We start from the raw sequence: 27,549 nt of genomic DNA, 5'->3' as shown, positions 1-27,549 counted from the left end.
CCCTTTTCTCATTTATTTTGTGTCTATACTCATCCAAGTAACTTTTGGACTCAAATTTCCTTATTAATTTGAGAGACTCATAAGTTCTGGGTCCATATTACAGGTCTTATTTTTGAATGTAGCGTCTTAAAACAGTGAAGTTGAAAACTCGATAAAATTGCTGTCTTTTGGGCAAACATATTCACAAAGTCAAATAAATTCAGTTTCTTCCAAACAAAAACTTGTTTTATGCTGAACTTCAGACATTCAATGATTCTGTCTGTAGAGTATCTAAAAACAAAACAAAACAAAAAAGCTTTAAAGACATCTCATCTCTTGAGAAACACTGTGGACAACATTGCCAGATGGTTTAAGTTGGTTTGCAACATTTCTTATTCACTTTTTTTTTTTAAAGTTATACTTATTCATTCATTTATTTATTTATTTATTTTTGTTTGATATAATTTCTTATGATTCATCTATGTATGTGTGCTTTCTTTTGTAACACTGCTAAAATAAGGACCAGATAAATGTGTATATGTTGTACAATTTTATTTCTTCTTGTGTTTTTGTGATCAATGTATTTTATTCATTTTTCCTCCAATAGCCTACTTCCTGTACTGTTTGCCTTGCAATATCACTGTGCTGTTAATAAAATACAAAAAAAAAAAAAACGTTGTGGAAACGTAAATCATGGGGCAAATCATGGAAATCATGGGGTTAGTCATAGGGTAAGTCATGGGGTAAATCGTAGGGTAAATTATGGGGGTAAATGGGGTAAATGGGGCCCAACAGCTCATATTTGCTCCGGGATTCCGTAGCACCGGCCATGCTAAATGCGCATGCGTGTGAAAACAAGCGCGGAAGTGGCTGCTAACCTGGTGCTGAGTTGTTTACAGCTACATATGGACAAAAGATCGCTGTCAAATATAAAGCCATACTGAGGCCTCGTCCTATGTAAGGAGCTCTACAAATGTCTTGAATATGGCAAAGGTTGTTCTGTCAACAGCTTTAGTTTTATACCTCTGGAGTGTTTTCATGCAGTTCAGTCGCATGTCAGGTGAGTCTGAGGAGGCAGCATTCATCTGCGAGTTCGCAGCAAATTTAGCTACGTTAAAGGTCGGTTATGTGAAGGAGTTATACGTATACTAAGGCTTTTGTCATAGCTGACACGATTCGTCATTTGAGTAATCAAATATAGACATGCTGTATCATAGTTCTTATGAATTTCCTCTTCAAAGTCCTGTGGTTAATCCGGTTGTCACCTCCTACTGGAAGTGCTGTTACTCATATCTGTGGTGAGATAAACTGGTCGGTGTTTCTGTTTTGTATGACTGCTCCAGGTCTTGGGGTTAATGAATTGCTGTATTTCCGGGTCATCAGTCCAGAGGAGATAGGGTACATCTTCAGTGCAGCGCCTGCTAAAGACTTTGGAGGAGACTTTGTGAGTACCCTTCCCTCGTTTGGATTTCATTTGTTGCCTAGAAGGATTCACAAGCCTTAAAGACAGACATGCACGCTGACCATCTAATCACATCGGTCTTCTCTCCTTCTGTGCCCAGACATCATCGTATGATGAGATTTTCCTGGTGCCAGCGGACCCAGCAGATGGCTGCTCAGACCTGAAGGACAGAGAAATCATCCAGGGACAAGTCATTCTGGTGGAGAGGGGGTATGCACATGTGTCTTAGCACCTATGTACTGTAGGGGTGTCACGATTCTCCAAATCCACGATTTGATATGACTCTCGATTTTAAGGTCACGATTTGATTTGATTTGAACTTGCACTGACGGCTATGCCATTGTAAGACTATCGAATCTTGATTTGTAAAGATCAAAAGATCATTGGTTTTATGCCCTGACAACTGTCATTTACATTTTCAAATTCTTCTTTAACAAGATAGGTTACATGGTATCAAGTGCGATACACCTGCCATATTTTTGTACCATACTATGGTCAAATTTTAAATAATTTGTTTAAAATATAATAACGCTAACTTGTTTCGCTAGTCAAATGAGAACAAACTGTTTAACACAAAAACAAAAAGAAGAGCCACTAGATGGCAGAAGGGTACTTTACAACAACAGCTTGAGTTTCTAACTAAGAGTACGGATGGGAATTGAGAACCGGCTCCAAATTGTCCGATCCATCGGAATCGTATGCCTCCGAGCTTATCAATTCCTTTCATCGATGCCTAGGCATGTCATGTTAACGGAACGAAAAATGCAGAACTATGCAAGGGAAGCGCAGTCTCCGGACTGCCTACAGTGCACACGCTAAAGTTATCTTCAGCTTTCTCGTTATTCATCTTCTAAAAGGCAGCGATTGCAAACATGTTTTCACAAATTAACTTTGGGAGACAAATGGGAAGTATATTGTGAACTTTCTATGCCGTCACCCAGACTAACGTTAGCAAAGCAGCAATCAGCAGTAACAAATGAGACCAACTGACCAACACACACTGCAGCATTAAACAACTTAAACCAACTCTGAGGTGAAGGAAATACCATTTATCTTATCTTACAGTTATGTTTCATATATTCAAACAGTGGAGATAATAAAACAGTTGCGTTGACACCGGAAACCTGTGTAGGCCTACTTTTTTCCACACTAAAAATTGATCAGGAATCAATAAAGAATATAACCAATAAGCAAAATCGATAATGGCATTGGTATCAATAAAATCTTATCAATTCCCATCCCTAACTAAGTGTTGCACTTTTTAGACAGTTCTGCACACTCATCTCACAGCCGGCTTTACATAGAGACCAATGTTATTAGTCCATCTTGGGGGACGGCTCGTTGTCTACCTTACTATGGTAGGAAAGAGGAGTCATTTGAGTTTTAACAATGTTTCGCTTATGAGTTATTGATCTGGGAAGTTCAAATCTGTCAATATATTTGCAACTTTTTTGAAGTGTGTAGCATAGCCTACAAACTGTAGTTTTCCTGTAAATGATGCACTCATTGTTTATGCAGATCACGGGGAAGGCAAAATGTTGCCACACTGGTGACTTCGGGGAAGTAGGAGGATTTTCTAGTTCTGTTGTTTCTCCATCATCTCCGACTCCAGCAGCGGCCTCTGTGTCTCAAAAAGTAATTCAACTGAACTAAAATGTAATGCTGTGACATCTTTGAAATGTTGTTTTTTCCCCCTTCAGACACGTACTGAATGCACACAAGTAGATGGGGGTGGAAAGAAAAAAAAAACACAGGCAGAATCTCCAATCCTATTTTTGATTTCAAAGGTTGAACTCAAATGCTCCTTTTGATCGATTTTCGATTTAGAATCAAAATCATGACACCCCTATTATACACCTATACCTGTATTGCACAGAGGATGTGCACACAAAGAAGCTGTGAAGCTGTGGCCTGAGATTAAGCTTTAAGAAATGACAAGACAATGTCATAAACTTAGGTGTCCTTGAATGTGTGACTGTTCCAATTGCAGAGAACAGAATTGCATTCATAATTAAGAGAGATAAAATCCTTTAAGTCCCCTTCCACTCAAAAATATGTTTTTCTTCTTGTTCCTACAGTTGAATTTTCTACCTTCACTGTTTTTAAGGATTTTAATGTTGTAATTTGAACTTTTTTTGTGGAAAAAACATATCAGACACACATTATTGTTCCAAGCAGAGTATTTTTTTATGTCTTAATACATGTCTTGAGTGAATTTTTAAGATTCTCCACCTGCACCATGTGCCATGTTTAATCTTCAGTGTAAAAACAGAACTGCAACCACCACATCATGATGGTAAAATGTAATAAACCTAATCTTGTTAAATGAAGTATGAAGTATAAAAACTACAGTTGCAGACCTGTGTTCTCGTGTGAACAGCAACCACCAGGTATTTACCCATGACCGACAATGGTCTGGTCCGACTAAGTGTTCAGTATCCGGTGTCATACTTATCTTGGTTTGTGTGTAAAAGTGCATTAATAATTATTAATTTGCATTTGAAACAATTCCACTTCCACCTGTGTGGGAGACTTTGACACTTTTATTTTACTGACTGGCCACATCAAATGAGACTTAGAATGAATCGATCATTGGGACAGTGACAGAATGTATTTGCTTGCAAATTTTGAGTTTGTGTCTCACTTTATATGTATTTTTTGTGTTCCAGAGGTTGTTCCTTTGTACAAAAGGCCCGACATGTGGAGGAAGCAGGAGGCAAAGCTGTTCTGATTGCTGATAATGCGGTGGATAATGACAGTCAGTACCTTGATATGATCACTGATGGAAGCACTGCTAAACCAAGCATACCTGCTTTATTCCTGCTGGGACGTGACGGGTAAGAGTGACGCAGTAAAACACAAAAAAGATAAACACATAGAGACCTGTTTTTTTTTGTACGAGACGTGACATAAATTTTGGGACATGACACATGTTTTTTTGTCCCACATATTCTAGGATGATGATCAAACGATCTCTTCAAAGACAAGCACTGCCGTGGGCTGTCATTTCCATTCCTGTTAATGTTTCCTCTTTGGCCTCCTTCCCACTCAAGCAGCCCCCATGGACACTGTGGTAGAAATGATGCACACCCACAACTTCCTCCACTTCCTCACATCAGTGTTTATTCTGTCAGCGATGAATAAACTCACAGCCTCACAGGGAAATTCTTTGGTTGTGGTTAAACAAATTAAACACCCACTAATGGTGACTTATCAACATGATCATACTGTACGTACACATGGAGCACCCTTACACACCCAGCCAGAGGCATGTGGACCAAACCTTTTAGTGTTCAAATGGACTCTTTGCTAGAGAGAATGAACTCAGCAGAAACAATGTTCGTAGAATCTCATTGTTCAGTTGAGGTCGACTGAATTATCAGTGTTTTAGTTATTATCAGCCTGTCTTCAAGTAGTGTAGTCTCTGTGGAGTTGTGTGAAGATGATCTGTCGGTTGCTACTGAGTTCTGAAACTGGAAAATACAATACATACGCATACAGATTGAAGCGCACCATTTGTTCGTTTTGTCTTATAGTACAAGCTGTCACATTAGGCCACAGTGGCAAAGAAAGGAAATAAACTCGGTCATGACTGCATATAGTATACTTCACACAGGAAACTGTACAATATGAATACACTTCTGCTCATCTGCATGAACTTCAACGGACAAGAAATGAAATAAACTGTTTCTCTTATGGTAAATTAATATAAAAAGATATTTTTTGTATAAAAGACTATAATTTATTGCCTTTCTGCGGTACACATTTGTACATCTTCAAAGAGCACACACACACACACACACACACACACACACACACATAGGTTTTATGCCTGAAGCCTAATCACCCAGAGTGCTGTAGTAGTAGCCATTTTTTTACTTTGTATTTTTAATATCTACTCTGATTTTTAAACTCCTGATCCAGACAAATGAGCAGTTTGGATAATATCATTGACACAATGTGAAAAGACAGGGGAGTAAATGAGCATGGCGACAGTGCACTACTTATAGTCTTGTTGTCATCATGTAATTTTAAGAAGTTGTAGTTGGTGGTAGTTTTTAGTTTCAGTTTGTTATTTGTTATTATTCTCATGTAGTATTTTTATGTGCATACCAAAAAGAACAGCTGAGGTGATGCATCAGCTAATAGGGAATCTGAATAAACAAACAACCATGTTGGTTTGCCATCTACCAAAAATGGTAAGTCCTGCTAAAGGATGGGCAGTTTTTTAAATAATTTAGTAGTGTTCTGCAAAGCATATTGATATTGAACCACACAACTTGAGGCAGCAAAAACACAAGGTGATCTGGGCTTCAGTCTTTGAGTCTATCTTTTTCTCCATGGAGTAAAAATGATTAGGTGCAGCTGATAGGCCACAACACACACATTTAATTCTGCAGTCCTTTCAGAAATAACAAACATTTCATGCATATGCATAAAAATAAACTATATGAAAAGTGATTTTATTTAGGCTCTTCTCACTTGGAGAAGACAATTGGTAGGCCGACCATTGGTTAGATACCTAACCAATGGTTGGCCTACTTACATATTTGTGTATCATGTAGCATATGGGGTCATAAAAGTAGCCTATTATTTAAATATTATTGCCATATAATGTAAACGCTATTACCTTCAGTCATGTCGAAGTTAATTTACATCTTCTATTAAAAAGGCAGATAACAGATCTCGATAGTTAACAATAGGATTTTCAGTAATAATGTTTTACTGCAGACAGTACAAGAACGTGGCGTTTTTTTCCATCAACATAAAATATTTGTGAACTTAGAATTTTTAGATTACAGATCAGTAATACATTTATAATTACATTTCAAATTAGGGGTATGTTAATTAGCTTTCCATTCTTTCTATTTAATGTAAAAATTTAGTTGCAACAAGTTGAAGAAATATTTCCACATTGAACAGTATGCCAACATCCCTCCTTCCACACCTAATATTACAAAATTGATTTTAACCAGCATCTGTTTTTACATTAACTGACTAATCTTCAACTTTATTCAGCATGTGTTTTATATATAGGTTTTTTTTTTCCAGAATTAGGACTGCTGGGTAGGCTTTTACCTCCGAGTCTACAGCACTGGTCTATTTAAAACTGACTGTAGAATCATTATCGGGATACTGGCACTGAATTATCCACGTGATGTTGCATTGCAATCAGCAAATTTGATATGTAAATTGCCGAGAGAGAGAGAGAGAGAGAGAGAGAGAGAGAGAGAGAGAGAGAGAGAGAGAGAGAGAGAGAGAGAGAGAGAGAAAACAGGTGGTATATTACATTGACGTGTTGAATGGAGTCCGCGGGTTCTTATTTCCATGACTCTTTGGTATCTTCCTTCCCATGACAGGAGCCGACTCTGAGTAAATGGATTATAGACAATTAACTGCATGAGTGGATACAAATCACGTTGTGTATTTGGTAGTAATATGCAGTTTCCCCACAGTGTTTTACCTCCTCTTGCATCTCGGGCACACTCTGCCCCACACTGTCTTCACCATGGCTTCTCTCAGAGCCGGACTGCCCCACAGGTACACCGTCGGTGTGCACACAGCGTTTAAACGAGCCATGATAGCGAAAAGATTAGTGGCTTCATTCCTAAATGTCAGCCCTCCTCCTACCACAAATCTGATTATGATATTAACAAAAGAAGGGCACCACAACACCAAGAAGCTTAAGACAACAAAAATGATGATTCTCAGTGATTCCTTCTTGCTTTCTTTCTCTGCGCTGGGAGGGTCTTTTTCAACCTGGAATCTGGCAACAACATACAGTTTGATAGTCATGACCACTTTGGTTAGTATGATTAGTTGAAAGAAGACAATGCTGAACACGTACAGCTGTATCGCTTTAGAAAGTGGCAACAAATTCCTGGCGAGCAAGTGAGCAAAGTTATAAACCCAACAGTAAATGTTAATGCCTATTACAACATGCCGTGTGATGAAGCGGTTGTAGATGAATGGATGACACACAGCCAAATATCGATCAAACTGTGCAAACAAAAACGTCAATATATTGACCCCTAGAAGAGAAGGTAAAACATTATAAGTTCCATTTCTAGACGGGTATCCCTCCTGAACATCAAACAGACCGAGATAATACACTGAAAACCCAACCAGCGTGTCACAAATACTCGTGTTCAGCATGAAAATAAACCTATTCTGAAGGCGGAGCGCTCTGGTGGCCAAGATGCCAATGACTACCGTTCCTGCCACGAGAACAGTAGTAGTAGCGAATAAAATCTGGAAAATAAAGATAAAATAATCCTCAGGACTGTCGAAGTCCACAGAGAGAGGCACTCCTCCAGTCACAGTGTCTGTGATGTTGGAGAGGAGCATTGTTTAAACGCAAAGGGTTCCTAAATGCAAATCTTTATTTATGCGTAAAACCTAATGTGCCGTGGAGCCACCAGCCTCTCTTGGGATGTCATGAGCAATCTAATGTTTGTTTTTTTTTCCTTTTAACACAAGCCTCATGCAGAAGTCATACAGAGATTTTTTTTTCAGCCTTTAAGGTCATTATTAAGCAGTTTAAAGAAATTCCCCTCAAATCTTCATATTTTTTAAATACTTTTTTCTCTCACATGCTGCACATTATGTTTTATTCTGCTTTTGCTGTGCTGCTGTACTAATTTGTATCCTTACAAACAGCCCATCATCATTACATCATTATGCTGCAACAATATAAACTAATTAGGGCTGCAACTATCAGTTATTTTCATAATCTGACAATTAGTTTCTCTATTAACTGATTAATCGTTTGGTGATAAATGTAAATCACAGGTTCCCAAAGCCCAAGGTGCAATTGTAATGTCTTGTTTTGTCCCGACCAACAGTCCACAACCCAAAGATATTCAGTTCACTATCACAGAAGACTAAAGAACCCAGAAAATGTTTGTATTTTTTCATTTAAAATGACTCAAAACGATTAATCAAAATAGTTGATAATTATTTTTCTGTCAATCGATTAATTTACTAATCTTGCCGCTCTAAAAGTAATTATGTTTCCATGACCAATATCCCATTATCATTCAGTTAGCTACTTTAGGTCAATATATGCAAGCTGACTGAACTTGATTGATACAGTTTTGAGAATATATAGCATAAGTATATTTTACCCTAAAGCTCCACCAGAGGGTGCTGTGCAACAAGGACGCAGCATATTAAATTGTTCTTTTGATATTTTTTGTGAGATTTTAAAATACATGTAACTTTTGACCCGCACTGAGACATGATCAAACACAGTGACATAACGACATAAAGACAGAGAAGAATGGACAAGTAAATATGTGTATGTAATTTGCCAGTGTGCAACAAAATTGTAGAATACCAATTGAATCATCTTTTGTGTTTGTGAGTCTCTTTTGGTAAAATAATAGCTGTGTTTCAAATAAGACGTGTAATTTTGAAGAATTTTTATCTGTTGTTCGTCGGGTGGGTTTATAAGGCATAATTTTCAGCACCAGGAGCTGTCCACAGCCACCTTTCCTGTTAGCGATATTTTTTTCCTAGGATGTCCAAGTCATGAACAGCGCCACTCTGCTTCTGATTGACTTACCCTGATACTCTTACCCCACCCCTAACAAATCTCACTCCTCATGCCTAAATTTAACCAACACAGCCCAGCCTCACCCCTGCATGAGTTTTCCCTTTGCTCTTATGTAAAGCCACACACGATAGGACTGCTTTTGCCAAAAAAATAATTTAAAAATCCTAATATGATCCTCAATGACGAGTCTTTGGGTCAATCATAATGGTGAAACCAGGTAATAATTAAAAACATATTCAGCTCACTTCATGTCTAAGTGGTGAGTTAATCATATAAAATCATTATTACATATTACATTTTATTTAGGCCTACAGCCTGGCCACATCATAATAATTCAAGTCTAAAGATGAGTGATCTTTTCTGGGTATATAGCTACTCTTCTTATGAATTTTAAAGGTTAAATTAAATACGGTCAAATATTACAAGTTACAAAATACAACATATAACATAATACCTTATTCCCGGGGCTGTGTTAAAGAAAAGTGGTGTATAAATTATCATCAGGAGGAAAAATCTCTGTGAGAACCATGCTGTAACTTTAAGAGTAAATAAGGCACAAACATACGGGCAGCTCAAGATAAGAAACATACATAGTGTGACAAAGAAAACTGTTCCTTTTTTATTTATTAAATTTGCAGTTGTAATAGAGGCCTTTATCACTAGAAAACTTGCAGTAGTTTCTGACGGAGTCTTTCAGAGGTCTCACAGTCAGTGAATCTTCATCGGCCTTCCTTTTCTATTTCCCTTCGTAGGACAGGAGCCAATTCTGAGAAAGAATCAGGTTGATAACTGCGTATTACAAGTCGACTATTGACATATTTATCATATCATATTATTATCATATCATATTTTTTTTCTTTTTGCCCATTAACTTCTTACCTCCTCTTGCATCTCGGGCACACTCTTCCCCACACTGTCCTCACCATGGCTTCTCTCAGAGCCGGACTGCCCCACAGGTACACCGTCGGTGTGCACACAGCGTTGAAACGAGCCATGATGGCGAAAAGATTAGTGGCTTCATTCTTAAATGTCAGCCCTCTTCCTATCACCAGTCTGAGGACGATATTAACAAAAGAAGGGCACCACAACACCAAGAAACTTATGACAACAAAAATGATTATTTTCAGTGATTCCTTGTTGCTTTCTTTCTCCGCGCTGGGAGGGTCTCTTTCAAGCTGGAATCTGGCAACAACATACAGTTTGATAGTCATGACCACTTTGGTGAACACAATGACTTGTAAGGTTACAATACTGAAAACATACAGCTGTATCGCTTTGGAAAGTGGCAAGAAATTAGTAATGATCGACTGAAAATAGACATGAAACCAGCAATAAACATTTGCAGAGATAACCACCCGCCGGGTTATAAAGCGCGTGTAGATGAAAGGATGACAAACTGCAAAATACCGGTCAAACTGTGCAAATAAAAATGTCATTATGTTTACCCCTAGAAGTGAAGGTAACATATTATAAGTTCCATTTCTAGACGGGTATCCCTCCTGAACATCAAACAGACCAACATAATACACTGAAAACCCAACCAGCGTATCACAGATACTGGTGTTCAGCATGAATATAAACCTATTCTGAAGGCGGAGCGCTCTGGTGACTAAGATGGTGATGACTACAGGTCCGGCTACGAGAACAGCAGTCGTAGCGAATAAAAATTGGAAAATAAAAATGAGATAGTCGACAGGACTGTCGAAGTCCACCGAGAGATTCAGTCCTCCAGTCACAGAGTCTGTGATGTTGGAGTGGAGCATCGTCTCAGTAATGCAGCTTGAATTCAATGTATTCATATAGCTGCTTGATAAGCCACTGCCCATGTAAACCCAAACTGTTTTTCCTCAGGAGACATGGCCTAATCTCTCTTTTCATATCAATGTTTAGACTTACTCTTAATAAACATTCAAGATTTTTCTTGCATTTTCAAAACACGTTTTTGTATAAATAAATTTAGTGAGAGCACAATCACATAACGACCCACAATATGTTCCAACATTTCTGTCCTAACTTTTTGTAATATGAAAATTTCCCAGCAGAAAAGAGAAAAAATACATAAACAAGAAAAACACACATAAATAATCTGATTATGGATATTATCAAACATGAATAATTAGAGAATAATATACATAATAAAAGAATAATATAAATTATTATAATATACATATGTTGAGTTCACGCTGAATGACACTCATAGGGGATACATGAATATTTTCATGATATTTTATCAAACATTTTCGGATATTTTAATGCAAAAATAAGTTGCTGGGCCCCACATTACTCCCTCTCTGTGCAATGTTTTCTGTGCACTACCTTGCCCCAGATTTGCTGTCCCAGATAGCATACGGAAGTGGGCCACTTCAGGCAATGATGCGGCACTGCTGGCCTTCTTCTGGCCCGGACAAAATTGATGTGAGCCTAAAATGGCCCACATGTAAAATAACAAATATGGCCCAATTATCCCAAATCAAATGTGGGCCTGTTTTGGTAAAGATGGGGTGCTCTCAGGTATGTGTATTCTGGATGTGGGCCAGTCCTGGTTTATCTGGTTTGTTCTTGGTTGACATACGGCTTGCTTGTGGCCCAGATCTGGGAAACAGGAGTGGACAGCCCAAGTGCCATCATTCCACGCGGTATGTGGGCCGGATGAAAGTGCCGAAAGTGTCGGGTGTGGCCCGGATCTGGGCCGCAGTAATTTGCTATCTGAGATGTGTGTTTCAAATAAGACGTGTAATTTTGAAGAATTTTTATCTGTTGTTCGTCGGTGGGTTTATAAGGCATAATTTTCAGCACCAGGAGCTGTCCACCGTGACCTTTCCTTTTAGCGATATTTTTTTCCTAGGATGTCCAAGTCATGAACAGCGCTACTCTGCTTCTGATTGACTTACCCTGATACTCGTACTCTAACCCTAACAAATCTCACTCCTCATGCCTAAATTTGACCAACGAAGCTATTGAGTAGCTAATCATAGGGCAGAGTAGGGCCGCTCATGACTTCGCCATCCTAGGCAAAAAAAATTGGCTGTAACCTCAACACGAGGCACAAATATTCATCTCCACGTTAAAAATATTGAGTGTTAGATGGAAATGGGTCAGGATCATATGGATTAATATTATCTACAGTATACACAGTAGATTTATGAACAGTGCTTAAAGGTTTTGATGTAGCCGACACACAGAATTCATTGAGAGGGCAGAGAAAAGGAAATGGTTGACTGTCTAAGAGTCTGATGCGCCCACAGAAGGCCATGTAGCCGCTATTTCCCGTTTATGCAGAGATTATAATGAACTCTGATAGTGAAGTGATAGAAATAACATTTTTATACATTTTCTAGTTCCCAATTTTATCGTCCTTGGGATATGGACGTGGATTGATGTCATTTAACTAAATACGGTCAAATATTTTTTAGACTCAAACTGGCAAATTTTGCCCCAAACTATCCACATCTATTCATGTCCGACCAAGCTGATGGAGCCGTACAGTTACAAAATACAACATATTATTCCCGGGGCTGAGTTTAAGAAAAGTGGTGTATAAATTATCATCAGGAGGAAAAATCTCTGTGAGAACCATGCCATAACTTTAAGAGTAAATAAGGAACAAACATACGGGCAGTTCAAGATAAGAAACATACATAATGTGACAAAGAAAACTGTTCCTTCATAATTTATTAAATTTGCAGTTGTAATAGAGGCCTTTATCACTAGAAAACTTGCAGTAGTTGCTGACGGAGTCTTTCAGAGGTCTCACGGTCAGTGAATCTTCATCGGCCTTCCTTTTCTATTTCCCTTCGTAGGACAGGAGCCAATTCTGAGAAAGAACCAGGTTGATAACTGCGTATTACAAGTCGACTATTGACATATTTATCACAGTTTTTTTTTTTCTTTTTGCCCATTAACTTCTTACCTCCTCTTGCATCTCGGGCACACTCTTCCCCACACTGTCCTCACCATGGCTTCTCTCAGAGCCGGACTGCCCCACAGATACACCGTCGGTGTGCACACAGCGTTGAAACGAGCCATGATGGCGAAAAGATTAGTGGCTTCATTCCTAAATGTCAGCCCTCCTCCTACCACAAGTCTGAGGACGATATTAACAAAAGAAGGGCACCACAACACCAAGAAAGTTATGACAACAAAAATGATTATTTTCAGAGATTCCTTGTTGCTTTCTTTCTCCGCGCTGGGAGGGTCTCTTTCAAGCTGGAATCTGGCAACAACATACAGTTTGATAGTCATGACCACTTTGGTGAGCACAATAACTTGTAAGACTACAATACCGAAAACATACAGCTGTATCGCTTTGGAAAGTGGCAAGAAATTGGAAATGATCGACTGAAAATAGACATAAAACCAGCAATAAACATTTGCAGAGATAACCACCCGCCGGGTTATAAAGCGCGTGTAGATGAATGGATGACAAACGGCAAAATACCGGTCAAACTGTGCAAATAAAAATGTCATTATGTTTACCCCAAGAAGTGAAGGTAACATATTATAAGTTCCATTTCTAGACGGGTATCCCTCCTGAACATCAAACAGACCAACATAATACACTGAAAACCCAACCAGTGTGTCACAGATACTGGTGTTCAGCATGAAAAGAAACCTATTTTGCAGGCGGAGCGCTCTGGTGGCCAAGATGGTGATCACTACAGGTCCGGCTATAAGAACAGTAGTAGTAGCGAATAAAATCTGGAAAATATAGATAAGATAATCCTCGGGGCTGTCGAAGTCCACTGAGAAAGGCACTCCTCCAGTCACAGAGTCTGTGATGTTGGAGAGGAGCATTGTTTATGCGCAAAGGTTTCCTAAATGCAAATCTTTATTTATGAGTAAAACCTAATGTGCTGTCACCAGTCTCTCTTGAGATGTTATGAGCAATTGAATGTCCTCCATTCCAAATCTAATGCAGTTCTCCAGTCACAGAGTCTGTGATGTTGGAGTGGAGCATCGTCTCAGTAATGCAGCTTGAATTTATTGTCTTCATATAGCTGCTTGATAAGCCACTGCCCACGTAAACCCAAACTGTTTTTCCTCATGAGACATGGCCTAATCTCTCTTTTCATATCAATGTTTAGATTTACTCTTAATAAACATTTAAGTTTGAACATTTAAGTTTTTAATCATGTCAGTTACTATTTTGCTTTATTCGTATTCCTTAAATGTTTTAATTAAATTACCGCAATCCAGTTGATGCATGTGTACCAAGTTTCAGCCCTGTCATGCTAATAGAGAAGGAGTTATTGAAAGTATTATGTTAACTGTAGCGCCAGCGGGTGGGGAAATTGTATGAAATTTTATAGGCTTGCTCAAGGGCCCAGTGTGCACATGTTACCCAATTTTGGTTGTAATAGGTCATTGCATTGAACAGTTAGAGCCTTTTATTCCCAAAAATCCCGCCCTTGAAAAGTTAAAAGCGTTTTTAACAAAAAATTCAAAATGGCGGGAAATCTAATTAGGCGCATAGACTGTAAAAAAAATAATGGATGTAGCTACCGTGACGTTACCCATTGGTTTGTGTACTCCTGTTTTGAAGCCTTGAGTTTACATTTTGACCGTAGACATCTTGCATTTTTGGAGCCAGAAGTGACCATATGGTTAGCACGGTGCATTTACAGTCTATAGTTAACTGTGATAATGCTAATGCTAATTTTTGCTAGAGAAAAACAGGCTTAAAACCATTAAAACAAAATGTACTTTACTGGGGAAAAAATGATTACCTGACTCTTTAGACTCCTTTTAGTACAACCACATGCTACACATGCGACTTTTTTAGGCAACCACAATGTTACATATAACTTTCATGAACAGAAAACACACTGAAATAGCTATGGCTATGGCTACGCTTATACTCTGTGACTCTGGGGTTACACCATGGTTACCTCACCAACCAACATTGTCGCCGTGGTAGCACTTGTCACTCAAAATGGTCATACCCTTAATTGTACATAACTTTAAGCCTTAACTTTAAGCTGTGGCCTTTTAACTGTAACTGGCCACATGTTGGCGACATTGATGCCATTTTTATGGACATGCAGAACCATACCATAACCATAGCATGAAGAGGTCAAAACTGCAGCAACACTTGGAGTAAAGAACAACTTTATTGTGACACCAACGTGTTCTGGCTTGTGGCCTTCATCAGGGTCATCCTGCAATCACACAACCGCAACATGCCATAAGATTTATAGGACAGCTTTAAAGCAAGACAAAGCAAGTTTATTTTTTGCACATTTGCACACTTTATACACCAATACAAGGTAAAGTACTTACTAAATAAAATACACTTAATAAGATAAGGTTCAGTAAGATATTTAAAAGACAGTTAATAAAACACATTTGAAAGAACAACATGAAAGCACAAAAAAAGAGTTTTAATGAGATGAGATGCCACAGCCCCTCCACAGAAATTCAGCTCCAACAAATATTTATGATTTAGGACATTATAAAATCAGAGGTTTTAGTAGGTTATCTATGTATGGACACATTCTGACAAACTTTTTAAGGAGGTTGTACATCACATGTTGACCTTGGCATTGTAAACAGTTCTCATAACTGATATTTTTTCCAGAAGAACTAAAGAATGTGTTAGTCTCCCTTTAAGAAAACTAATCTTGAACCATCAATTCTGAATAACTTTAGACCTGTTTCAAACTTAACCTATAGCTGGATCTTGAAGGAAGCAGTGTAGTTAAAAGGCTTTACAATATGAGTCAGGCTTTCAACATGGACATAGCACAGAATCTGCCCTAGTGAAAGTCTTGATGAATGAATGAATCAAATTTTTACAAATGATACTGCAGAGAACGCTGCAGTACCCACTGAACAGAGAGACTGTATTGGTGAGGATGGATCACTTATACCCAAACCTTTTGCCTCAAATTGAGGTAATATGCAATGTGGCACATATGTGCTTACTGATACAAAGAAATGAATTCATGCTTAGTTTGTCTTAAACCTTGACTGCTGCAATGTTCTTTGAACTTGACTTTTCCCAGCTTCTATTTCCCAGAAAATCTCAATAAATTGTTTTAGCATTGTCAAGTTATGATGAGAGGCCTACAAAACTTTTGGAAACAGAGAGGACATGAGAACTTTTAAATCTGTACAGTCTAACATTACTCCCTGACAGTCTAAATACACTGGCTGCCAGGTATATGGATTTTTAAAATAATTCTAATACTTTGAAGAGCTTCATGCCCTAAAATAATACTGTAGGTAGGCCTACAGTTAGACTGGGACTTAATAAACATACAATAGTGACAGATTGACATGAAAAATGTATTTTAAAATTCTCAAAACACATACAAACCTAGAATCTCAACTGAACATTCAAGGAGACAGAGAGACGACTTCTTATCACTCTGAAATATTCCAAATCATCCCACCAACTTTATCAGTCCTATAGGGAGAAAAAATGAGTGAATCCATTGATTATTATTGTTCTTATAATTGCCCATCATGTACATGAAATCTGACATGATACACTCAACCAAAATCCCAATGCAGTTTTATCTGTAACATTGAAAGCATGGTGATCTTATTTATTTCCTTGATTCAATAATTATCTCCACTCACTGGAAAACTGATTTTATCAGTAATTTTAACCATGAAACCTCCACATTGTGGTCATTTAAATTTGGAGATAGATTAAAATGGCAGGATTTACAGCATCTCCCATAACATGCAGGGCCTTAATCTGCAGCCAATATTTTTTTACAAGCACTTCACTGTTCAACTGTTGAGGAACATATAGTGTAAACACTTTGAAAAGATTAATGCTTTTGTAATCCATCATATTTGCCACAAAGCACGCAAAAAATGATACATTTGTGTTATTATTTATTCCTGCAAAATCTACAACTACAGTGTATTAAGCTTAGACAATTATTGCCCACTTGGAAAACAGACTGGCTGATAATTTATAAATCATTCTAGTTTATTTCCAGGAAACCTATAGAATAGTTAACTTATAAATCGATCAATGAGTTGAATTAATTTCTGTACCTGTACCTTTAAGATTTGAGAATTTATCATTCATAATAAAACTATTACAGGATTGAGCTGATACAATAGGCCTTTCAGGACAGGGATTGACACTAATTAATTCTAATTAGGAAACATCCAAACGTGATTAATTATTTTAGTTTGGTGGGTAAAACGGCAATATTACACCAGTTTTCAAAACATGAAGGACGCGCATCAGGTCTGCAGTCAATGCTTCGAGCTGAAATATTTGGGCCTTTTTCATACCAGACATTTTGACCTGTCATAGCAGTAAAAGCAAAGGTGTCGCCAATAACTTCAATGATATCTGCGTTTTGTTAAGCCATTAAAACCAAGGCACGAGCCAGCATGCAAAATCTTAGCGCCTTGACACCTCAATGTAATGCTGCCATAGTTAGTGTCATTAAATACACGTGTACTTTTCCTGCTAGGCCATGTCAAAGTGCCGTGGAAAAGGTTTAGATTGGGCTGCCGTCCAGTCTTGTTGGCTGGTTGAATTCAGCTGTAAATGATTAAGAATTATTTAAGTATTCAGTCTTAATAGTGAACGTGTATTAACAATACCACACGCCACGGAACCGGCTAAGAGCACGGTGCTCACCCCAGCTAAGGTGTGAAAAATAAAAAGAAAATAATCTCCTGGGCTGTCAAAGTCAACACACAGGGGAACGAGCGTTATGTTGACTGAGAGGATCATGATGGGACTGAGCAGTGGAAACAGCCCAACGTGAACTGCGACCAAAAAACTGAGTTGATGTTGAAGGATGGGTGTAGGAGGAGATGACGAGGATAAATGACGTCCCATCGCCCTTTCCCGTTGTGATCAATTTGACTTCAGTTTTTATTTATTTTTATTCCTTTTTTTAAATTCATTAAAAGCAATAGAATGTATTTTAAGTTTCCTTTTATTTAATTCAAACAACAATGGAAAACAGTCTAAAGAGGATAAATGATTTTTGTATTGAAGCTGAGCCCTCTACCACCACAAGGCCCATCTTGGAGTTGAAACGGCGTTAAGAACTATTGTCAACAACAACAATACGGAGCTGACCAAGGTCCTGAACCTGCGGCAGTGTTTGAGCTGTGAGGGCCACGCCGCTGACCATGGTCCTGAATCTGCGGCTCCAGTTCTGCGTACTGGCTCCTTAATTCCAACCAATTAATGCCCATGTTCAGCCACTGAACTCATACGTTTGTGTGATTCCTTATACATCTTGTGCTAATTATCCTAATGTATCTTCATCTGATAATGAGTGCTGTAAATGTGTCAGCTCATAGTGGCCTACTCGGTAGCCTACTTTTAGCCTTGCTTTGTTGGTTTTGTGGGTCATGTCCATATACCTAACCATAGTTTACAGATATTGGAGTCATTATATGGGATTTATTTTGAGTTTTTATACTGAACTAACATTTATTAGACTTATTTCCAATAGTTTTTTAGTAGTATTTGTCATGCATGGGGGAAGCAGTGTCTCTCTTTGAATCATCTCTTAAAAAAAAAAAAGGTTTGTCTCGAGTTTTTCATGTTTTCAAAGAGAACTGAAACAGATTGCTGATCCGGGACATCATGATACTGGGCTATACACCTGCATGGCAATCTGATAAAAACGGGGAAGTACGCTGAGTGCAGAGTTCAGCAACACTTTGGCTTTCACTTGTGTGATCACGTACTGGCAGGGAGAAAAACAGCTACGGCTATTTGGCTCTTTCTTTTTATTCAATGTTGCCACATCTGTGTATCAATATTGACCCTATAAGATTATCCAGACATCAACTGAACACCTGTACATAGCAACTGTAGTTTAACAAGATAACTGAAAAGGGCAGTGCATGTTTTCAAAACTTTTTTGGATTTCTATCTCCACACACTGGCAGTTTTTAATAAGATGTACTCATTGAAAGCGTAATAATATGCAGTGGGAAGCAGCTCAAACATTTTCTGATTAAACCGTTTATATGTATTAGCGTTTTACAGCATGTTTTATAAAGTAGATCAATATATTATATATTACAATATATACATTTTACACACATTTGTACAATACATTCACCCTAGCTGATTTAATGTCCTAACCACACCTGGGACAATCACTCATCTTTTTTAAGCTGACAGTCCTGTGAAGTGATATTTATTTTCCTTTCCATTCCTTTTTACGAAAATTGTATTCAAAGTTAAGTAAAAGGGAACATACTCTTTTGCTCTTCACTGCTTTCCAGATTCAAGACGTGTCTTAAATGAATTATTTATTGCCGTACATTGAAATCAACTGCGGCCTTGATGATCATATTTACATATGTCTATAGTCTTAGGCTGTGCCTTTAGGCAGGCTAAGCATAAAATTCAGAGAGTGAGTCTTGGAGTTTGGAGATTTGGGAAACTGATATTTTAAAGAACACAAAGCAGAGCTGATCCAGCGACAGGGGAGCTGTCCATGGTACCCGCTCCGGTCGGCGCTCTCAGACGGCTCGAAAACTTAAAATGTGAGATGTCTGACTACTGAATTCACATGTATGTGCGGTAATACTATACCATGTTCTAGGTTACTGTTTTCCCTTTTGGTACATGCCTCGGTGTGTGTTCTGGACCATCTGCGATGGTTACACATTGGAGACAGCTTCGCAGCCTGATACTGCACGATAATGTCAAATACCAACAAGGTACCAAGCGACATAATAAACCATCAAAACTGTAGAATTTACCGGACATTTACGCCACTCAGTAAAGATCTCATCCTGTCACTATTAACTGCAGGAATCCTGCCGACAAGCTTATCAACCTAGACGAGTCTATCTCGGACAGCTCCCGAATCTCCGACGGTCCCATGATTAGCACCATGGACAGCGGTCATGACACACCTGTAAAACATTACAAATGATCCATTCGAGCCGTATAGGAAAGAAAAATATACTGTGGATCCATTAGTCTGGAGCCTTTGTCACAACAGGATACTTTAAAATAGTTTGCATTCATATGTTGAGAGCCAGAGGCCTACACACAGACAGTCACATTAACCTAAATCCCTTCCCATGCCTCTGATAGAAGATAATTATGAGTCCATAATTAAAAATATTAAAACATAATAAACATTTTATACATTTGTGAATATGTTTGGAATTTAATTGAAATTGAACCTAAAATATCGATTGACTGAAATTTCATTGGAACCTTAATAGTTTCAAAGAAAACGAGAGAAAAGAACATCGGATACAGAAATATTACAGGATTAACCTGCTTTGCACCTGGATTAATACAAGTTCCGCGGAAAGCAAAATCACATGGGAGCTCAAGATAAGCAATAGAGGAAATTTTTACAAAAGGGTAATACAAATATCTAATTTTATTCTTTCAAAAGCGTTTATGACAATTGTTCATTTGAAAAACAATGCAGCGTTTCCAGTTCAAAGGTCAGATTTGGAGGGCAGTGGCATAGAGTAAGAGCTTTGGCTATCAGTCCTCACTCGGTCTCAACACAATGTGTATAAAGACTATGACATTACACCCTAACAGCTCCCATGTAAAACAGCTCAACCAGCTCAGTTCCCTCCAGTCATTTTTAAATATTACAGACACATTAATTCAAGAGTGACTGAAACAAAGGCCATTCTTACGTCAGCCGCGTGAAAGCGATAATATAATTCATTCTTATGATACCTTGTTGATGCTGGCAGCTTCACTATAATTTGCTTGTCACTCCATCGAAGTTAAAACCAATTCTGAAAGACAGATGGGTTGGGGGGGATCAGAGAGAGACACAGTAATTGTCTTATTCACACTCAATATTGGATTAAAAAAAAGTCTAATACTCTGTTGACATAAAACGATCACTCTGAGCAGATTTTGTTGCTTCTTACCTCACCGTCCGTCTGGGACAGACCCACCGCCACACTGTTCTCCACACGGCCTGGCGCAGCGCCGGGCTGCCCCAGATGTACAGAGCCGGGGTGACCAGTGCGTTCAGGCGTGCCATGATGGCGAACAGGTTAGTGGCTTCATTTCTAAACCTCAGACCCTTTCTAGTCAACTGTCTGACAATAATGTTGACAAAGGATGGACACCACAGAGCCAAGAAGCATATAACCACAAACACAATAATGCGCAGCGACTCCTTTTTGTTGTCTCTCTCTGCACTGGGCGCGTCTCTCACCAGGTGGCTCTTGGCTATGATGTAAAGTTTAATCGTCATCAACACTTTAACAAGAACTATAATCTGCAGAGTCATTACACCAAAAGCGTTTATTTGAGCCGCCTTTGAAATAGGCACCATATTTTGCACGGTGAGGATAGAATATGTGTAAATCCAGCAAAACGCGCAAATCCCAATGACAAAAGACCTTGTGATGTAACGGTTATAAAAGAATGGATGGCACACGGCGAAGTAGCGATCAAACTGAGCGAAGAGAAAGGTTAACACATTGACACCTAGAAATGAGGGTAAAATGTAGTATGTCCCGTTCCTTGAGGGATAGCCCTCTTGGACGTCAAAGAGGCCGAGGTAATAGACCGAAAAGCCGGTCAGAGTGTCACTGATGCTCGTGTTCAGCATGAATATGAAACGGTTCTGGACTCGCAGAGACCGGGTGAAGGATATCCCGATGATAACCGAGCCGGCGACGAGCACGGCGCTTGTGGCGAACAGAATATGGAAGATGAAGATGAGAAAGTCCCCCGGAGTGCTGAAATCCACCGACAGAGGGACGGTGGCGTTGAGGAGCATCCTGACGCTCCGCCGGATAAGACGAGCGTTTATTGTATTTATAGAGGAATGAGGGCTAGTTGGCAGAATTTAAGCAAACCTCTTAATCTCTAGAGGGCAGAAGCTTTAGCATAAACAAGTTTTCATGTAAGAGTGACGCGTGCCAGACATATGGAAAGGATAAATGAGGCCTAATCACATAGAGTCCCAGGAGTGTTTGGTTATAGTGAAAACAAGGTGATCATCAATCACTTGTTTGTGCGTCATGTGGTCTCCATAACACTTTCTTTGTGACTTGGCTTGGTGCGGGCCGCTTCTTCTCAGATCTGGTTCAGTGTGACCTATATGGTTTTAATATCACTTGCATTTAAGATGTAATTACCTTTGTTCAATACCTTCATTGTACCAGCTGCTCAGTCCTCAGAATAAGAACTTAATTGTGTCCTAAAACGTCTGTGTTATTTCCAAAGACATGATCAACATAAAAAGCAAAAACAAAACATACTTCAACCAGCCAAAAATACATTTGCGTAACTGTGCTTCTTTTGACTCTGCAAAACTTTTAAAGTCCCTCGGGCGTATTTTTTCCACAAAAAGTGAAATGTGTCAAACTTTGAATGAGCATCATGAAGCCCAGTATTTAACTGAGGACTCATTCTACTTTACAAATAAATAAAAATAATAATAAATAAAAAACGAGGGTGCGCTTCTTGGATCTGACAGCAATATGACATAAAACGGGTACCCTTGGTGTATGTCCACAAAAGAGTAAGTATGAGTATGTGATTATTTGACCCTGAGGAAGACAAGTGTGCGGTCGATATGTGTTGGTTTTGTTTTTTCATGAGGCCGCTTGTTTAGCTTGACGTCACGGTGTGCTCTGACCTTTTGGTGATCTATTCCCCATTCTGTGGACATTTCCTTTACAAATTTCGGTTTTTGTCACATGTATTCCTATTTTCAGGTAATTATAATTTCAGGTAATTTTATCTAACATACATCTACATGACCATGGAGTGCGAAACGTCTTAAATGTGTGCAGATACGTTTAAAAAATGTGGCCAAGATTCATTCAGCACGAATAGCCTGGTATTAAAACACACATGTCCTATAATTTTTTAAATTTGCATGAACTTAAGTGAGGTTTTCCAAACAGTCAATGATAATTTCAAGGCATATTTATCAAATTGCACCAGCCTTTGTTAGAATTCTTTGATGCATTATTACACTGTGGTATTGCATTGTCTGTCCTCTTTGCGATTATTTATTTCATCCAGTGTGTCTGACCTAATGCAATGTGTTTTTCAGCCACTGGGGGGAGCAATAAACCATTTTTCATTATATGGCCTAAGACTTCCCTCTAATCATATTGCTATGGGTTCCCAACCTATACATGTCATTACTACCTGTAAAGGGGCTGTAGATGTTTGGATGAGTCCTAGTACAGTTTGTATTCAGCATTTGCATTATGTACTGTATATATACATACTTACATAATTGGAGAACTTGTCACAGTTCTGTGGATTTAGCCTGTCTCAGTTGCTTCCGTCTTTCATGTAATCCCAGCCTGACTCGACGATGTAAAGATCAGGACTCTGTAGGGTGCCATACCATCTGTTGCAGGACTCCTTGTTCCTCTTGTCGATTAAAATAGTTCTTCATGATTCTGGCTGTATAGATAGATAGATAGATAGATAGATAGATAGATAGATAGATAGATAGATAGATAGATAGATAGATAGATAGATAGATAGATATTTCTTCGGTACACTTGCACACAGTTTTTCAGGGTACTTGGCAGGTTCGTTGTTCTAAGCATCTTGAAGAATTCGCCACAGTTCCTCTGTGGATTTAGGCGTCTCAGTTACTTCTATCTCTTATGTAATCCCAGACTGACTTGATGATGTTGAGGGCTCTGTGGGGGCCAAACCATCTGTTGCAGGACTCCTTGTTCATCTTGGCTGTATATTTGGGGTCGTTGTCATGCTGCTCAGACGCCTCCCTGATGATATTGCATAATGAATAAAAATCTAAACATCTAAAGTACCTAAAACTTTTGCACACACTGTACATACACTTTATATAGACACGTTCCCATTCACTTGAATAAGAAAGTATGTCCAGACTTTTGACTGGCACTGTATATGTATATATGGTATATAAAATAGAGCCAACATGCCATGTACTAATTATCTAGACTGGAAAATGGCTTCCTGAAACACACAAGTGGATAAACCTCCCTTACACCAATCAGTCATTCTTAACACCAGACACTTAAAAGAGCTGACACAAGCTGTTGGCAGCTTGTTTGCTCTTCAGTATCCCTCAAAATACTGTAGACTATTTAATCCCACACAGTCTTTAACTCTTTAAGGGGGTTCGTGAAACTGGTAGACAAACTTGGGGGAGACAATTTAAGTGAAATAACAATGATAACAGGGAGATGCCTCTGATCAAAACAGGCAGTTTGGTGTTGTTCTCATGGTCCTAAAGCAACAAAATTAAACCAAACCTTACTTTAGGAGCCCCAGCTTTGAAAACAACTGTACAAAAAGATTGTTTAAACAGTATACTAACCTTTCTGTCCTTTCTTTCCTGTGTGTGTAAAATGTAAACAAGCACACAGTTTCACTGATATCTATAGTTTCAGCTTTCATACAGCTGAGGTGCTTTCATAAAGCCAAAGTGCTTCATATTAAAAGAAAACAATGTAATTCATAATACATGATGGTCATGAGAATTTTATATAAAAACTCCTTAAATCAGGACTGAAGTTATAGTTGTAACTTGAAATCGACAATAGACAGTATGCATTGAGCAGATGATAAAAGATAACCCTAATGGACCGTGATATTAGGCCTTTTTATATTAGTGCTGCAGTATTTTTACATGTTGACCTCTGTATGTGTTTATCAAGAGTTTGTTGACTTGTTGTCCATGGGAATTGAAGTCACCCAAGTCGACGTCTCCCTGTAAGCCTGACTACATAAACCAGAACAGTGGTAAAAACCCCCTCAGCTGTACAGCCATACAGCTGCATTCCTGCCCATCTCCAGTCTTTGCTGTGCAATGAAGACCTGAGCACCCTGTTGCGCACACCGTTTCTCTGCACCGATGAGTAACAGCAGCCAGGGCCTGTCTTTTGCTCTGCCCCTCACAAACGTTGGCAATGTGTTTATGCTTCTTTTCAGTGTTTTCCTGGCTGCAAGCATCATTTTCCTCAATGTGTCTGTGTTTCTCTCCATACTGCTGAACAAGGCGCTGCGCAGCGAGAACCGCTTCATGTACATGCTGAGCACTTGCTTCAGTGACATCTGCACCGGCGTGTCTTATTACTATGTTGGTGTTCTCGATGTGAGGGACAGCTTCGACTCCCCTACGAGAACCTTTTACATCGTTCCCACGTTTCTAGGACTGTCTTACATGGCTATTCTGGCCGCGCAGGCAGACAGGTACCACGCTGTGATTTCACCTTTTAAATACTCCCAGCGCATGACCCGAAACAGGACCCTGCTGGTCATTTTCGGCTACTGGGTCTATGCTTTCGTCATCGTTGGTGTGCAAAGTTTGGTCACTATTGGAGTAGCCAAAAAAATCACGAGCATCGGTTCGTTTGTGGGGAACATATTCACAGTGATTATAATGATAGGGTTGAACATCAGACTGTTCATCATCGCTAGGTTCCAGCTGGAGAGGGAGCCGCCCTCTGAGGAGAGAGACAGCAAGCGCTCATCGGTGTATCTCATCCTGGTGGTGGCTGTGTTTTTCTTAGGCACGTGGCTTCCGATATTCTCTCATGTTATTGCCTGTAATTTTGCTAATTCAACCTGTTATACCTTTAAGAATGAAGGCACCGACCCTCTTCGCATTTTACCCAGAGTTAATGCTGCCTTGACCCCCATTCTGTACATCAGAGGCTGCGCTCCGCTCAGGGCGACGCTGCTCACTAAAGTGTGGAAACCCTGCTATAGGAAGAGGCAAAGGGTGGGCATGTTTGATTAGTGTAAACGTTGTTAACAAAATGCTTTTCATGGTGGTGAGTGAAAGGAATCATGGCTTCATGATGATTTGTTTGAAAGTCTCCTAATATTTTTGCACACCTGAGCCCAGAATCATTTTACAGACACCAGAAACCAGGTTTTTATTTTTATTCCCATTTTTCATGTTTTTGTTTCATCCCAGAGGAACACACAGGCCCTAAATATCATGTACCCAAGTATATCTCTATTCTGAATGCCACAGACCACTGATGCTTCTGCTGCAGTGTAGGGGTAAAGTTTAACAAATGAACTGACTTTTCATGTTTTGTACTTTGTCCTTTATATGCTTTTATATAATTTTATTATTTATCTTGTTGCTTTTTTTGTTTGTCATGAAAACACCAAGAGGAACACCCAAACAGATGAGATGTTTTGGCAATAAGTAACTGGCAACGTTTTTTCTTCGATTAAATTTGAAATCTGCAAATGGAGAAAGTGTGCTAACGCCTGTTCTTTATTTCTCTGCTTCACCTCCAGCATTTTTCTGGACTGTTTGCATTATTTCCCTGATATTTTAGTGGAATGGATCGAATAAGCAAAAGAGGGAAATGAACAAATTAGGCTGTGCGCAGATTAATCTGCTGTACTCAGTGATTTTTTTGTAACCTATAAATTCAAATGGACTCGCTGTGATATCAGAAATGTTGATTGATTGATTGTCATATCCTTATGAAGTTTATCATTGCTTCGCAGTTGCTGTTGTTTTTCGTAAATTATCCTCATCTAGGGGGAGGTGATGTCACAGAAACTCATGCAGTGCTTCTCAGCACCTGGATTATGCACCTCAGTGTGTCCAGCTTCCCCGCAGAGGATGCAGTTTCCGCGGCAACCGCAGAGTGTCAGAAGAGTACTTTGGCACATCGCCATAACATCGATCTCCATGAGATGTGAAGCACAAGCATAATGCATGGCAGATCACACTGATAGTCCTACAATATCTGGAACAATATGAGTCTCTTAGCGCCTTGCGGGCGATGGGCAATAAGATTAATTTTTAGCTGCAGGTAATATTAGAAGAGTAATCTCGTTGATAGAGGTCCAATAAATGGTATGCTGGTGAAACCACATCAGTAGTGTTGTATCCTGTTTTCTATTGGCTGAAGGCTGGTCAGGGCCCTCTGTGCTAAGAGGAGGAGCCAACAGATCGCCACACTTCCGCACATCTGGTGCCCAATTTCTGAACCACAACCATCTCTCTCTCCCTTTTCTCTCTCTCTCTGCTGATACCAGTCACCACCTCCTTCACAAAAGACACCAGAGAACCCCTTATAAACATATGTAGGCATATCCTCTTTGCATCCAAAAAGGCAAATACATAGAAAATATATGTGAATGCATCGTTCTCTGAGATCTGTTATGGCTTTGAGCTCAAATTTGTAGTCAAATTGCAATCATTTTCCAACTGATAAACTCATTTCTGCATGAAAAGGGCTGATGCTGCGTGTTTGCAATAGGCGCATTAATACATTACACGCTGAAAGGCATGGTCTGCTAGTAAAGACTCTTGAGAGTGCAGAGAAACAGTCTACACTGCAAAACAGGCAGCGATGTTACAAGCTTTTTTAAATTTAAACCTGCTGTAAATGACGGTGATACAAAATAATTGGACTTGTTTGCGATGCAAACCTTGATTAAAACATTTCCAATCAAGAAATGGAAATCCCTGGTTACCAGCCTTTCACTTTATCTCAACATAATGGCCTGGTGTATTTATGGAATTTAGGGGAAAATGCGCTCGAAACCTGCGGATTTCTCTCACAAACTCTCATAAAACATTTAGTTTGATTATTTAATCTCTTGAAT

At 39.0% G+C, this 27,549-nt stretch overlaps 5 protein-coding genes and 1 pseudogene across 5 annotated transcripts; 2 read left to right on the top strand and 4 right to left on the bottom strand.

The window, feature by feature from the left end:
- Nucleotides 1–807: 807 nt before the first annotated feature.
- Nucleotides 808–5,144, top strand: LOC137200036 (protease-associated domain-containing protein 1-like). The gene is made up of 5 exons (XM_067614714.1): nt 808–1,039; nt 1,323–1,423; nt 1,542–1,651; nt 4,111–4,278; nt 4,398–5,144. The coding sequence occupies exons 1-5, from the start codon at nt 964–966 to the stop codon at nt 4,516–4,518; spliced, it is 576 nt and encodes a 191-aa protein (XP_067470815.1). The 5' UTR covers nt 808–963; the 3' UTR covers nt 4,519–5,144.
- On the bottom strand, nt 4,850–7,789 carry LOC137171661 (sphingosine 1-phosphate receptor 3-like; annotated as a pseudogene).
- A 1,764-nt stretch (nt 7,790–9,553) lies between these two features.
- On the bottom strand, nt 9,554–11,060 carry LOC137172424 (G-protein coupled receptor 183-like). The gene is made up of 2 exons (XM_067576848.1): nt 9,879–11,060; nt 9,554–9,765 (listed from the first exon to the last, which is right to left on the bottom strand). Exons 1-2 carry the CDS (start codon nt 10,823–10,825, stop codon nt 9,708–9,710), a joined length of 1,005 nt encoding a protein of 334 aa, XP_067432949.1. The 5' UTR covers nt 10,826–11,060; the 3' UTR covers nt 9,554–9,707.
- A 1,595-nt stretch (nt 11,061–12,655) lies between these two features.
- On the bottom strand, nt 12,656–13,957 carry LOC137172416 (G-protein coupled receptor 183-like). The gene is made up of 2 exons (XM_067576836.1): nt 12,910–13,957; nt 12,656–12,813 (listed from the first exon to the last, which is right to left on the bottom strand). Exons 1-2 carry the CDS (start codon nt 13,791–13,793, stop codon nt 12,756–12,758), a joined length of 942 nt encoding a protein of 313 aa, XP_067432937.1. The 5' UTR covers nt 13,794–13,957; the 3' UTR covers nt 12,656–12,755.
- A 6,707-nt stretch (nt 13,958–20,664) lies between these two features.
- On the bottom strand, nt 20,665–22,590 carry LOC137172407 (sphingosine 1-phosphate receptor 3-like). The gene has a single exon (XM_067576824.1). It carries the CDS (start codon nt 21,725–21,727, stop codon nt 20,861–20,863), a length of 867 nt encoding a protein of 288 aa, XP_067432925.1. The 5' UTR covers nt 21,728–22,590; the 3' UTR covers nt 20,665–20,860.
- A 2,230-nt stretch (nt 22,591–24,820) lies between these two features.
- Nucleotides 24,821–25,708, top strand: LOC137171654 (adenosine receptor A1-like). The gene has a single exon (XM_067575702.1). It carries the CDS (start codon nt 24,821–24,823, stop codon nt 25,706–25,708), a length of 888 nt encoding a protein of 295 aa, XP_067431803.1.
- The last annotated feature ends 1,841 nt before the right edge of the window (nt 25,709–27,549 follow it).

Source organism: Thunnus thynnus, chromosome 2 (genome assembly GCF_963924715.1).
Source record: "Thunnus thynnus chromosome 2, fThuThy2.1, whole genome shotgun sequence".
Lineage (NCBI taxonomy): Eukaryota > Metazoa > Chordata > Actinopteri > Scombriformes > Scombridae > Thunnus > Thunnus thynnus.
This window is presented reverse-complemented; position numbering and strand designations above follow the sequence as displayed.

Bases quoted from the DNA above. Each gene is read 5' to 3' on its own strand.
- LOC137172424 (XM_067576848.1), bottom strand. From the start codon at position 10,825: ATGGGCAGTGGCTTATCAAGCAGCTATATGAATACATTGAATTCAAGC. The intron at 9,766-9,878 runs GTAAGAAGTTAA...ATTCTTTCTCAG, and splicing joins TGCCCGAGATGCAAGAGGAG to AATTGGCTCCTGTCCTACGA.
- LOC137172407 (XM_067576824.1), bottom strand. From the start codon at position 21,727: ATGCTCCTCAACGCCACCGTCCCTCTGTCGGTGGATTTCAGCACTCCG.
- LOC137200036 (XM_067614714.1), top strand. From the start codon at position 964: ATGGCAAAGGTTGTTCTGTCAACAGCTTTAGTTTTATACCTCTGGAGT. The intron at 1,424-1,541 runs GTGAGTACCCTT...TTCTGTGCCCAG, and splicing joins AAGACTTTGGAGGAGACTTT to ACATCATCGTATGATGAGAT. The intron at 4,279-4,397 runs GTAAGAGTGACG...CACATATTCTAG, and splicing joins TTCCTGCTGGGACGTGACGG to GATGATGATCAAACGATCTC.
- LOC137172416 (XM_067576836.1), bottom strand. From the start codon at position 13,793: ATGCTCCTCTCCAACATCACAGACTCTGTGACTGGAGGAGTGCCTTTC. The intron at 12,814-12,909 runs GTAAGAAGTTAA...GTTCTTTCTCAG, and splicing joins TGCCCGAGATGCAAGAGGAG to AATTGGCTCCTGTCCTACGA.
- LOC137171654 (XM_067575702.1), top strand. From the start codon at position 24,821: ATGAGTAACAGCAGCCAGGGCCTGTCTTTTGCTCTGCCCCTCACAAAC.